We start from the raw sequence: 13,749 nt of genomic DNA on the forward strand, positions 1-13,749 counted from the left end.
GATGCATCTTAAATAGCATGAAGTGACATTTAGCTACATCCCTAATAACACTGCACAAATTCAGGTTACTTACAGGTTTTGTACAAAGTGAATAAGTCATTCTACTACACAAGGGAGGACCTTCCACATATCTAGGCACTTACAGACCCATAAGTCTGACCCATATCATATGCAAAGCCATGAAATTACTTATGGAATTAATCAAGCAGGACACAGACAGGTTCAGTGATTGGAGGAAGGCAGGCCTTTCTTACTCAACCAGGTGGACTTTTTTGAAAAGGTCACCAAAGCAATAGATGAAGGCAAATGGTCCACCACATACCCTGACTTGGCCAAAGTTTTTGACACAGTTCCCTAATCAGGCACAGTAGGATAGCCAAACCCCTATGTCACCTGCTGGATTGCCAACTGGCTCACATATAGGATGCAGGAAATCAAAATAGAGGAAGTTACCTTCACAAAGAGTCCATGGGTTTTATGATGGGATGTCTGCTGTTTAGCATCTACTTTTCTGAAGTAAAAGCAAATACCGCAGGGCTAGCTGTCTAAGTTGGCAGATGGCTGCTCCTAGTGCTAGCTAGGAGCAGTCACTAAATCCTCAAATGTCAGGTTTGTCCTAAAAAATAAATGGTGGCAAAATCATAGACAAACTAAATGCCAAAATATGCATTATTATATCCTTTGGGAAGTTATCTACCCCTGGGGGAACTACCACACTGACAATATGCCCCTATTAACCCAGTTGCTTGGGACTTGGGAACTTATTCAGAAAGTGACAACTTTTAACCAGCGTATCAGCTGTTGGAAAGTCCTTCTGCATTGCACAGCTGATAAACAAAGGGATTGTGTCTAGATATAAGGATGTCACTGCCCCTGTTTACTCAGCTGTCACTGGGCCAATCATTTAGTACAGTGCCCCTTTGGCATGTACCTATCAAGATACATGCAACAACTAAAATATCCACAGAGATACCTTCCTAAAAAGGATACATGGCCTAAACTACATGTCCTACACAGACAGACAAAGCCCTGTCACTACACTCAGTATCCTACAAACTGCTAAGAGGTGACTTGTCTCTGGTATACAAGATATCCTCTGACCCAATACCGATGAATTTGCTGCACATCAGCAAGTCAAATGGCATCAGAAATATTTAGTCTAGGGATCTAAACGTCTTCTGCAACATCAACAAGAACAGTTTGGAGAGACAAGTATATCTTAAAGGGGATAGGATACTGCTGCTCTTGAACAGACTCCCCATCCACATAAAACAAAGTTCATCCCTGTCCATATTCAAGTGCGATTAGGATCTATGGAGGGGAAACAAAATTTACCAGAGAACTGACCCTTACTACTAAAGTAGAGGCAGTCCCTAAATGCTTTATCCCATGCACAAGTCCCCACAAATTATCTATGGTATGATCCCAGTTAGTTATTCTCATTAAGGGTAATATATAATTAAATCGACCACAAGATGGAGAAGACCAATCTCTCACCAAATAGAACAGATTAGTTTGAGCACAAAAAGGGAAACTGGATAGGCTTAAAATAGCCTGCGATGGCAGCTAAGCTAGTACTTGCCTATGAGCCTATATCTTTAGTCATGTTATTTACCTCCACCTGGTTATCTTAATTTTCACGCAACTCCTTCCCTAACTTTATTTCACATGAATTCATTAACCCACCACCCCTAAGCAATGACATCTCAGCCCTACACAACAAACTGAATGGCCTATTAATTCATTGTACACAGAAAACTATTCCATTCAATCATAACCAAAACAATAAACTTAACAAAGGCTCAATGTAGTGGGATAATAGAGCCAACAACTTCTACAGCAAAGCACATAAGCTCCTAGTCTTATATGCATCTTATCCTTTTACAGTTCATGAGACAAACCTAGACCAAATTAACTGGAAAATAAGGAAATTTCAAGAAGCACCAAGGCTGCCTGCAAGCACAAGACAGCCATCCACATTAAAAAACAACCATAAGGCCTTTTTTGACAATGTATACAAATGCCATAATAATACCCTGCCATGCTCTGAACTCGTTCTAAATGGTACTGCCAACAGCAGCCCAGAATCCATTTCTAACATCAGACAAATTAATTTACCTTTAATTTTATCCCACTTACTATAACTCTTGGCTTGCCATAACAGCTCAGACCAAAATTTCCATCACTTACTACACACCTGCTCTCCCCATGCCAGGTCAACCCCTGCTGCCATCGCCAAAAATGACCAAGTCTCACCCACCCTCTCTATATATATAAAAAAAAAAACACCACCTCCATGAGGACAAACATACCCAGTTACTTACTGGAAAGATTAAAGCATTATTTAGCCAAACTTGTCCTCAATCAAAATCCTATCCATGTAATATGCACCTGAAGAATAGTGGCATACTACAGCCCCCCCCCCCCCCCTCCATAAAGGTGGCTCCTCAACTGAAGCAAGTAACTACAGGTATCTTTAATTATTTTTTTCCTCTTAAACTGTGACAATGTAGACAAGCAGGACAACCTGTAATGGACCCACGCAAGCTTCAGAACATGCACCAGCCCTCAGCTAGAGCTCAAAAATACAATGCTTGGTGGCTGTTTCGCCTTTGCCATTTGTGCTGCCTTGCTGCAATACTCGGGTTTTTCTGGATGACAGTACTGCGGTGGACCAGCATGCACCCAACCAAGACAAGTGACCTGGTGTTGACTGCTTACACCCACCTTGCTACTGAAACCTATTTCAGTCAAGGTTTCAGTATCCCTGTGTAAGGGAGAGATAACCCACAAATGCTTTTTACAACCGACCAATGGAGTTAAAAACACCTGATCAATAATATTACAGCCACAAAAGCAGTCTCACTTTAATTTTCCTGCCATAATTTCTAGATAAAATCCATCAGCACAAGTTTTGACTTACAAATAAATGACATGTTTATCATGCTTTAGCCTTGGAGAATTGGGCTGACTTAAAATTGCCAACCAGACCAGGAATATCACCCTTCCTCCATATCGGACACAAAATCACAGTAAACTATACTGCGCAATCTGCTTTGAATGGTGTCAAATTGTCATTAGCATGGCTGTCAAATTTCTTTCACTGCATGACGTACACTGTACTTCAACAAAATTAACATGCCATCACACAACGGCAAAAATACTTTTCAATGCTATGAGGTTACTACTCTGTTTTTACACATGCCTCCTCTGAGAGGTGTTCAGAAAACACTGGTATGGCTAAGTGACTTTTTCACTATTCACAGCGGTGGGCACCAATAGTATAAACGAAAATAGTTTTGACAGTATATATTCATACTGGAGAACTTAATGTTTTCACCCATTAAGCCATACTGTCTGCAAAACTGTCATGCACAAATTTTTACTTAATGACTTAAAATAACTTTTGCTACAAAAGCGTAAGTCAGAAAGGGTTTCAAGGAAAAAAAACATAAATGTAACTTTTAACTAAAACATATTTTGTAATTTTGTAAACAATGAAAGGCAGAATGAGCAGGCAAACTACATCAATATCTACTGGATGTAAAGGGTCATCTGTGGACAGTACGACTAAGAACCTAAAGGAACTTAGCAAGTATACTCTAGAAGAATGAATAAATAAGCAGCTCAATAAAAACACTTATTTTCCTTGAGGGGCACATCCATTTATTTTTCCTTGTGGAGGGGGTTAGTCAGTCAACACCATTATCATTTTAAGAAATCCTCTCTTTCAGTGGTAGATGCATGGAAGAAATAAACATACATGTACACTGTAACTGCATGTCAAACTAAGAACACAGAGAAAATGTGCTGTTTCCAAACTGTTAATATACCAGATTAAGTTTAACAAAGGGCACTGCCTTACTTGAAAGCTTATCTTAATTTAAAAAGGTTTTGAATGGGAGGGAGCACTTTACCCCTTAAAAACAGGATGTTTTAATAAACAAAGCTTTCCAAATTAGGTAAAAATAGGTGATCAAAATAGTAACAATAAATGTTTTATTTCTTTGCTCATTAGGAGGGCAGATTGAGGAAATCTGCACCATTCTTAGAAACAAATCATGCCATGAGCAACAAAGAAAACTGCACTTTTAAATGGCTGTAATTATGCAGGAAAAGTCAGCCCCAGCACATATTATACAAATTAAACCAAAACCTGTGGATCTGGTTAGGAATTATCAACATATGCTAAACAAACGCATTATACTGTAACAGGGATTAGCTCCTTTTTTGCAGAAACATCTAGATTATTCCTTAATATACTTTTTACTGAATTCTAATGTCTGCGAGGAGAAGACTTCCAAGTATAAAGCAGAGTAGAAGACAGAATGTTCCGTTCCCCCTCCACCACCATTAACTTCAGGCTGGACTGCTTACAGATCATGATGCAGAGAGCAAGATCCACTTTTTCCTTTTTTTTTTTTTAAACCAACCTACTTCCTCCAAGGTAAAAGGAACAGGGAGTGAACAATACAGTTCTATACATTTTGGTAAATCTGATATGCATCAAATGAGCATAAATCATCTGAATAAGACTGACACAACATAGCTGAAGTGAAACATTGTTAGAACATCCCACGAACAGTCACCGCCCTTAAGGCTAAACAACACCTGATACATAATGGGTGATTCTATCGTCAGGCACACTGACGTCCCGCTCACCAGGCTGAACAAGGAGAAGGTCACGGTGAGCTGCCTGTCAGGCGCTAGGATCCATGACATAACACAAGCACTCAGGTCACTCCAAGGCAAGTGCAAATATGACTCAGTCATTGTCCATGCTGGTGTGAATGACCTGAGATGTACCTCCCTGGACTACATGAAAAGAAACATAGAGGAGCTCTCTGAGCATGTAGCCCAGGCCGGTATGACCCTGACCTTGAGTAGCATCCTACCTTCACCAAGAATGATGCCACAATATGAAGACAAGATGATCAATTTCAACAATTGGCTTAAGTATTGGTGTCATTCAAAGGGGATCCAATGCCTGTCAGCCTGGGATGACATGCTCGACCAGCCACGATACTTCGCTAGGGACGGCTTGCACCTGTCACCCCTGGGCTTTCAGATATTGGCAAAGGCTCTCGCCACCCCCATAGTGCCTTTTTTAGGCAAAGCTCAAAAGACAAACCCACCTCCATACGTATCACAAGGGAAAAGAAACTAAGGGTAATGCTACTCAACGCCAGAAGTCTAAACCTCAAGATGCACGCACTCGAAACTCTCATCAGCATGGAGAATATGGATATCTGTGCAGTAACAGAAACCTGGTTCAAGGCTCCCAAGAGCACCCCAGCACTACCAGGTTATACCTCATACCATACTTTTTGGCCCCAAAACTCAGACCGAACCACAAAAGGAGGGGGGAGTATCAATATTCGTCAAAGATACCCACACCTCCAAGTTGGTGGCACAGCACGAAGCATCAGAAACTATCCATGTGCAACTAACAGTGGGTAAAACTGCCTTCCAGTTTATAGCCTGCTACAGACCACCCTCCCAAACCCAGGAACTCCACTCGACCTTCCTGAGAACACTGGAAAATATGAAGGTCTCCCCAAACACCATTATATTGGGCGACTTCAACTACCCAAACATAGACTGGGAGCATTTCTCTAGCTCCAACACCCTAGCCCAAAGGTTCCTAGAATTTATAAACTCAAATGCTATGGAACAACTTGTCACCACTCCCACAAAAGGGGAAAACATACTGGACCTGATCATCACCAACATGGGGACTCTATACTCCAGACCAGAAGTGTATCCCTCACTGGTAAGATCAGACCATAAATTAATCTCACTGGATATCCACATCCCGACCCCACCCCCTGCCCAGAAAACCACAGTGAAAAACTTAAGCAAACTTCACACTCCTCAAAACCGAGGTGGAATCCTTCAAAGCCCCGGGGCCTATGGAAAATATGGCCCAGACTACAGAATCCTTCATAAACCCATTCTATGAACACCTTCAGGAATGCATGGATCATGCAATCCCAAATAAAACCAAGACCCAATCCCCCAAAGGCAGGCGTCCTGTCTGGTGGACCCCAGCCATAAACAAAGTATACAATAGAAGGAGGAATCTACTGCATGACAGAGCAAAATCCCTAAAAGGGAAGGCATCTCTGATCAGTATTAGCAAAAAACTACAGGCACTCATAAAATCATCTAAGGCCAGCTTCGAGAGAAAAATTGCACAAGACACTAAAGATAATCACAAGGCTTTCTTTAGTTATGTTAGGAATCTGGGTGGAAACTCCCAGATATGCTCAGAGTTAGTCCAAAATGACAAAAAATACACTGAACCCACAGACATTGCCAACATCCTGGCTGACAGGTTCAGTGCAAACTCCCCCCCCCGCCCAAAAGAGCAATTATCTATCCCAGCAGAGTGCTGCCCCCCTGACATCTCAGATGCTCAGGTGAGAGCCTCCCTCTCCAAAGCAAAAAACACAGCATCAATGGGACCAGACAGTGTCCCGGGCTGCATCCTACATGAACTCCAAGAAGAGCTGAACCCCAACATAAAGCTATTGTTCAATCTCAGCCTTACTACAGGATATGTACCCAAAGAATGGCGTACAGCAACAGTGGTCCCTCTCCACAAAGGTGGTGCCTCAACGGATCCTGGAAACTATCGCCCCATAAGCCTGACTAGCTTGGTCTGCAAAGCTATGGACAGGATTATCATGGAACTCATAAATAAAGATATTGGGGACCTACAGACACTGGATCCTACCCAGTTCTGCTTTGTTAAGGGCAGATCCTGCCTCTTAAACCTGGTTGATTTCTTTGAAACAGTCAACAAGGCCACTGACGAGGGGAAGGTGGTCCACACAGCCTACCTGGACCTTGCAAAAGCCTTCGATACAATACCCCACTCGGGCATCATAGATAAGCTATCCAGCTTAAATATACACCCCTATGTCACTAGATGGGTTGCAAACTGGCTCAAGGACAAAACCCACATGGTCAGAATTGCTGGAGCCATGTCAGACTGCAAACCAGTTACAAGTGGCGTCCCACAAGGCTCAGTCCTGGGACCTCTCTTGTTCGGCATATATTTCTCACAGGTACAGGCCAACACGGGAGGACTGTGGCTGACCAAGTTCGCAGATGACTGCAAACTGGGCACCATAATCGACTCCCCAGATGACACAAGCATCCTCCAAAAGGGTCGCATAGAAACAAGATAACTGGTGCCAGAGCCATGGCCTCAAGCTAAACGCCAAAAAGTGTACAGTCATCCCCTTTGGCAAAAACAAAGTGCCCACAAATTACCACATAGGTGGTAATACATTAAGTACGGAAGAAGTAATTAGGGACCTGGGGACCCAAGTTGATAGCAATCTCTCATTTGACAACCATGTGGCTAAAGTGGTTAGAAAAACCTTCCATATAGCCCACCTAATCATGAAGAAATTCACATCTAGATCAAGGGAGGTCACTGTGCCTCTTTACTCATCCCTCATCAGGCCCATAATTGAATACAATGCCCCTTTTGGGATGTACCTCACCCGATACCTGCAGCAACTGGAAAGACCCCAAAAGTACCTCACCAAGAGGATCAAAGGGCTCAAACAGATGCCATATGCTTCCCGGTTAAAGAAACTCCAGCTCTACTCGGTTGCATACCGCCTGCTTAGAGGCGATCTGTGCCTGACGTATAAAGCTATGTCCAACCCGGAATTAATGGACATGCTGAACCTCAGAAAATCCAAATCCCATCGAGCTACGCGCTCGAGGGACTTGAACCTCAGCACTGAAATAAATAGTACATGCTGATGGCACAGATTCATAACCCAGAGGCTCCCTTCACTCTGGAATAGAATCCCAGTCCAAGTTAGGCAGGGTCCCTCACTGACTCTCTTCAAAAGAAATCTTGACGAGTGGATGGGAGATCGTAGGTTTACCCCGGGTATCACTTCTCTGTCACTGCTAAACAGAGGCACAGTAAACTAACCTCAAAAAAGGGCATAGTAAAACATTTAAAATGGGTGGCGAAAGCCAAACACACTCTGGCTAGGCTTACAAATGCCTTAGGGAAGATAGCCTAGTATGAACCTATGAACCTATATACATATATATATATATATATATATATATATATATATATATATATATAAACAAACATGTCAAGCAGAGCACCTCATTGGCCCTCTTCAAAAGGAACCTTGATGATTGGATGGGAGATAGGAAATTCACCCCAGGGATCATGTCAGTCGCCCTGCTAGACAGGGGCCCAGAGAAGTAAATATTGTGGGAAGAAATATCCAGGGAATTGTTATGGCTAGGCTGGCATAGGCCTTAGAGCCGACAGCCTAGTACCAACCTATGAACCTATATATATATATATATATATATATATATATATATATATATATATATATAAAAAAAATCTACCATATATTTGATTTTTGTAAATATTTTCTATGCACATTTAGTGTTTGAAAATTTGATTTAACTGTTGAGCTTTTATCACCATGCCTCCACTGAAAAGGGAGTTACTGCCCAGTCAGACTTTCCTGGTAATCAATGTTACATAAAATAAAAGCTTCTTACTCCTGCAAAATATGCTGAAAAACAGCTTTATTATGCACTATAAGACAGACTAGCACATTTATTGAACTTTCAACCAATAAATGGCAAAATGTGTTTATGACGGGAGTTAAGTAGGAGTACTACAAAGTAATATACACCTACTACCTTATTTGAAAATTATTTTTTTATAAACTAACTTTGCACAAATTCCATTTGTAATAACTTGGATCTGAATGTCAACAAAACTAAAGAAATTATCACTGACGTCAGAAAAAGACCAGCCATTCACTTGCCACTTGAGATCAATGGCGAAGTGGTTGAGAGAGTTCAACCTACAAAGTTTCTGGGGGTACACATCTCAGAAGACCTCTCTTGGTTTGTGAACATGGGCCAGATAATTAAAAAAGCTCACCAATGCCTGCACTTCTTGAGAAGGCTCAAAAGCGTAAAGCTTCCTCTGAATGCTCTATCCACTTTCTATAAAGGAGCAATTGAAAGTATTCTCACCTGCAACTTTATTGTGTGGTACGGAAACAGTACTGCGGCAGACAGGAAGAAGCTTCAAAGAGTGGTAAGGATTGCGGAGAAGATAATGGGCACAAATCTTCCATTCATGCCAAGAATTTTTTAGAGGGCATACAAAATACTTAGAGACACATCACATCCAGCATTTGGATGGTTTGTTAGACTTTCATCTAACAAAGAGATACTGCAGCATTCACTGTAGGACCTCCAGGCATCACATCCAGCATTTGGCTGATTTTTAGACTTTCATCTAGCAAGAGGTACCACAGCAACCTCTGTAGGACCTCCAGGCTCTAGAACAGCTTCTATCCAACAGTATTAAGGCTCATAAACTTGGATATCAATCTGGATATCTCCTACCTCCACATGTGATCTCACTAATAATATTTTACTGAAAGTGATACATTATTTAATTCACTATAGTTAATATATTCTTACTTAAGTGCAATATCTTTGCAATAATTCCCATGTGCAATATTAACAAACTGTCTTTTCTTCTCTTTTTCTGTGTACAGTATTATTTGTTCATATGTTTAGGCTTATATATGGGTAGTTTTACCTGACTAGAATTAGTCATTAGAATAGTTGTGTATACGTCATGTCTTATTCTTGCCATATTTAAATTGCCTCTGTACTCTGATGACGAACTAGTGCTGCATTTGTGTTTCCTAAACAATATAGTTTTCTTTGAATCTATAACATCCCTTTCCAAATTAAATTTGCTTCCTGCTGCTGAATCCAGGATTCAATTGAATAAAATAAAGCCCTGATTGTGACCCAGACCACCTAAGAGAAGAGGAGAGTGGGTAGTCAACCCTAACCCATCCCAAGGGAGAAGAAGAAAGTAGTTTAGTCAAATACCCTGGTAACATTTACTGGAGGATGGCAGAAAGGTTAGTTATGTGTACTTGGTTCTGCCAAGTTCTACCTGCATGAAAGCCATAAATGAGGGAACCTGAAAGTGCACTCAAGTGGAAGGGACTGCAGGACCTTGCAACAATGTCTATAAGCATGTCAACTGCTAGAGGATGGGACAGGACATAGACATCCCTAGACTGCAATGAACGGCAGTTCCCCTATACTTAAATCTCACCCTCCCAATGTGGACTTCAGGAATGCCCTTTGGTAACCTGTTCTTAAGACCCTCTTCCAAAGGGATGAATGTATTCTGCTACCAAATTAAATAGGTCAGTAAAATCACCTGGTGTGGCTAGATAATCAAGAAAAGGCTGTGAAAAAACATACAGAAATGTTATTACTGTTTTATCATCGTTTGCATTATGAATTTTACAAAAGGAACACAAACAACTTTATCTGTAAATTAGAATAAAGTAAATCATCTCTCAGCATATGGCCACTGCTTGTTCCAATATATTTCACAGTTTCACATATCTTGAAAGCTTTCAGTACACAGGCTTCTGTTTATCATGAAATAACAGTTATACCATACTCCAGTTGTAATATGCATATTTTGTCTGCTTATCTCATGGGATAGGACATTGGTTATTTCAGAAAACAACATCTTGTGAATTTTCCTTCTAGACCATTAATGTTTAATATGACATGAACAACATGGTGTGTAACCACAGTCCATGTTGCTTGCACCTTTTCACTTTCAAACAAAATTTTTATTTAATCTGTTCGCAAGTGAAAGCATACTTTACAGGATCAGCATGGAGGGTCTTTGAAATATCAATCAGGAAGGCTCAACATATGTTGAATAACTAAATCAGACAGCTTTAATTAACTTACGCAGCACTTAAACTTCATCCGGTTATTTCAGAACTGGGTGTAAACTGTCATATCCATGCAGTGTAATTTCTGTTACACAGCTTCTGTGCATGCATTACACAAATTGTGTTACACACTACTTGTGTGGAGAATGAGCTGGTACAACTTTCTTCAAAACAGTTGAAATGTCTTCACAAGTGGATATGCAACTGTATGAAGAGACAATACTTTTTATCTGGGACCTGACTGTGATTCATAAGTAGGACAGGTTGCTAATCCAGAGACTTCCCATACTCTAGAACAAACTTCACATTCACATCAAGCAGAGCACTTCACTGGCCCTCTTTAAGAGCAATCTTGACGAGGGGATGGTCAATAGGAAGTTCACCCCAGGGATCACTTCAGTGGCATTGCTTGACAGGGGCTCTGGGAACTAACTTTGGGTGGCATGATGCCAGGGAATCTTCTTGGGCTAGGCTTATATGGGCTCCAGGGCCGTTAGCCTAGTACACACCTATGAACCTAAGTAAAGGCAGGACTGAAACAACAAGTAAACTCTGCAGACACATAAAATTAAGAGCAAAATGTGAACTGCTACAATTCAAAATAAGCAGTTCTAAAGACAACTCAGGAAACATTGGGTATAATGTACTTAGTATTTTATTAAACATCACAAATACATCCTTTTCAAAAGACAAAAACAAATCCACCCATCCACAACTCCCCTTTTACCATTTTGCACATGGGGTGAGGGTGTCACATCAACAGGGACCACCATCTACAGCCAATGTTTACACCACTGGTTAGCTAGCCCTGTCATGGTTGTTATTCTGCACCACACACTCATACACACAAACACCTTCCGACCATTCAGTATGTCCAAGCCACTTAAATATCGTTACAAAAGCAGCATTAAATCAAAACAATTACAGAATACAAACTAGTAAGTAATGTATTTGTGCAAAATGTAAATTGACATATGCATACCTCTCAAGTGTACATCATTATGAGGAACACTCCTCGTTTTGAGTTGTTGAAAATCTATGTTCCTCAATGTTCCACACTGAAAGGGTATATCACATATTCATTCCAAAGAATTTTGTTTCATGGTAAATAATGCTGAATCATATTACTCAAAAGAATGTTTTATTAGTATAATGCAACACATTTTAACCATCATTTGAGCTTCCCACCTGAAGTTCTCAGTAAACTGTCAGTATGTGTTCCACATTTTGACCATTCGTTCTACATTATGAGAGATAATACTCCTCACTTTGGATACATGGGGAGATTGAGAGATGTGACATAATGAACGAGCTTGGATATTTAGCAGGGCTGGTTTAGAATATCCTGTCATTTACTACAGGTGTAATACCTAAATCTGAGTGAGTCACTTAATTAAGCTGCTGTCCCTACAGTGCTGTACAGACAGACGTGTTTCTGACTGCCAAGCTACAGGATTGACAAACTGCTAACCATACCCATCAAGTGTACTTCATTACGATAAGCATACCTCATCTGGGGCTTTAATAAGTTCACGTTCCTCAAAGTTTTTTTTTTACTGATATCCATGGTAAATAGGAATGAATCATAATAATTCATTACAAGATTTTATAAGTAAAACCAACATATTTTAACCATACTATCACCTTCCTAGTTGAAGACAGGATTACCACCTGTCCCACTTTGCGAGGGACAGTCCCTCTTTGGGCAGTTGTGTCCTGCAAAAAATTGTAAAAATGGCAAATGTCCTCATATTTTAGGGCAAAATTATTTCCTATATTTTATGTAATAGTTGCATAAAACAGTTATTCTGTATCTGAAATACCTAAATGTTATAAGAAACAGAATAAGCAACTAAAATGCTACAAGAATAAGCTTTTATTTAGGCAAAAAAGTGAAGTACTGTCCTTTGTACTGGCCGTGGGTATGTTTTGGCCTGCAAAATGTGATGTTTGTTCCACTTCGGGCATTTGAAAAGGTGGCAGCCGTAGATGAAGAGGTTAGTAAGCCATTAATATGTGCTCCCTATCTTGCCCATTTGCTCCACATTAAGAAGGCGAGCGTTACTCATTTTGGGGATGGGAGGTTGACAGCTATGCTGCTAAGACATTTTAAAACTTTAACATGATCAAATTACACAAATCAAGTTATAACAATGTGTAATATAACAATTGGTAATATTACTATTCACTTGCGGGAAATCTGTTTTAATGAGGAGTAAATTGCAACTAAAAGAAACTCCTAAAACATTAGCCATCCAACAATCCAACAAATAGCATCCCTACTTCCGTACACGAAACGTACTCGTAGCCACATGCAACCTACCAACGACGAAGATTAAATACACAGCAGTGACAGCTAGCCAATGCTAGTGAGGGGAATAGGGTTAGGGCGGCGCTGATTGTTTACATAGGATGAGTGCTACTAGCTTATTGCACATTAAAATGAAAGCTAGAATGTTGCTTTTTACTTACCTCGTGGGAAACACATTCTAAAGACCGCAGCTCAGTGCAGTATCGGCAAAAGTACAACTGAGACAATGGAGCCCGTATTTTTTTCTCTCCACTTACTAGATACACCACTAACTGCGGCTGCAGAAGCGAAGCCATCTTGGACCTAAAGCGGACTAATGTTTGCGTCAGCCTGACGTCGTAGAAGGGGTAGGATACGTTGAAAAACGTGGAACGTGCTCCGCGTGACACATATAACTGTTCTTTAGTGTGTGTTGTTTGTTATCTCGGTTATGGTCTCAGTTGTCCTTGTTTTGCAAAGTTTCACTTATGTTGCCTCGTCTTTCATAATTTGTTTTGTTTCTTGTAAATTATCAAGGATTACAGTCAGTCAACAATGTTAGACAGTAGAGTGCAATACTTATTTTTCGGAAAATACATACGTCTTTGCAATTGCAAACTTCTTTTACTTACTAATGTACATATTACTTTACACCCT

At 40.5% G+C, this 13,749-nt stretch overlaps 1 protein-coding gene across 2 annotated transcripts in view; it reads right to left on the reverse strand.

Moving 5' to 3' along the window:
- The window catches only part of DCTN4 (dynactin subunit 4), a 778,985-nt gene extending 765,548 nt beyond the window's left edge, over positions 1-13,437 (reverse strand). For both annotated transcript variants that reach the window (XM_044069397.1, XM_044069396.1), the window contains exon 1: positions 13,275-13,437. In XM_044069397.1, the coding sequence (XP_043925332.1) occupies positions 13,275-13,409 (135 nt within the window). In that variant the 5' untranslated portion in view covers positions 13,410-13,437. The remainder of the gene's footprint in view (positions 1-13,274) is intronic.
- Between the last annotated feature and the right edge of the window lie 312 nt (positions 13,438-13,749).

The sequence above is a fragment of the Protopterus annectens genome, chromosome 4.part0 (genome assembly GCF_019279795.1).
Source record: "Protopterus annectens isolate FY-2018-M chromosome 4.part0, PAN1.0, whole genome shotgun sequence".
NCBI classification, from domain to species: domain Eukaryota; kingdom Metazoa; phylum Chordata; order Ceratodontiformes; family Protopteridae; genus Protopterus; species Protopterus annectens.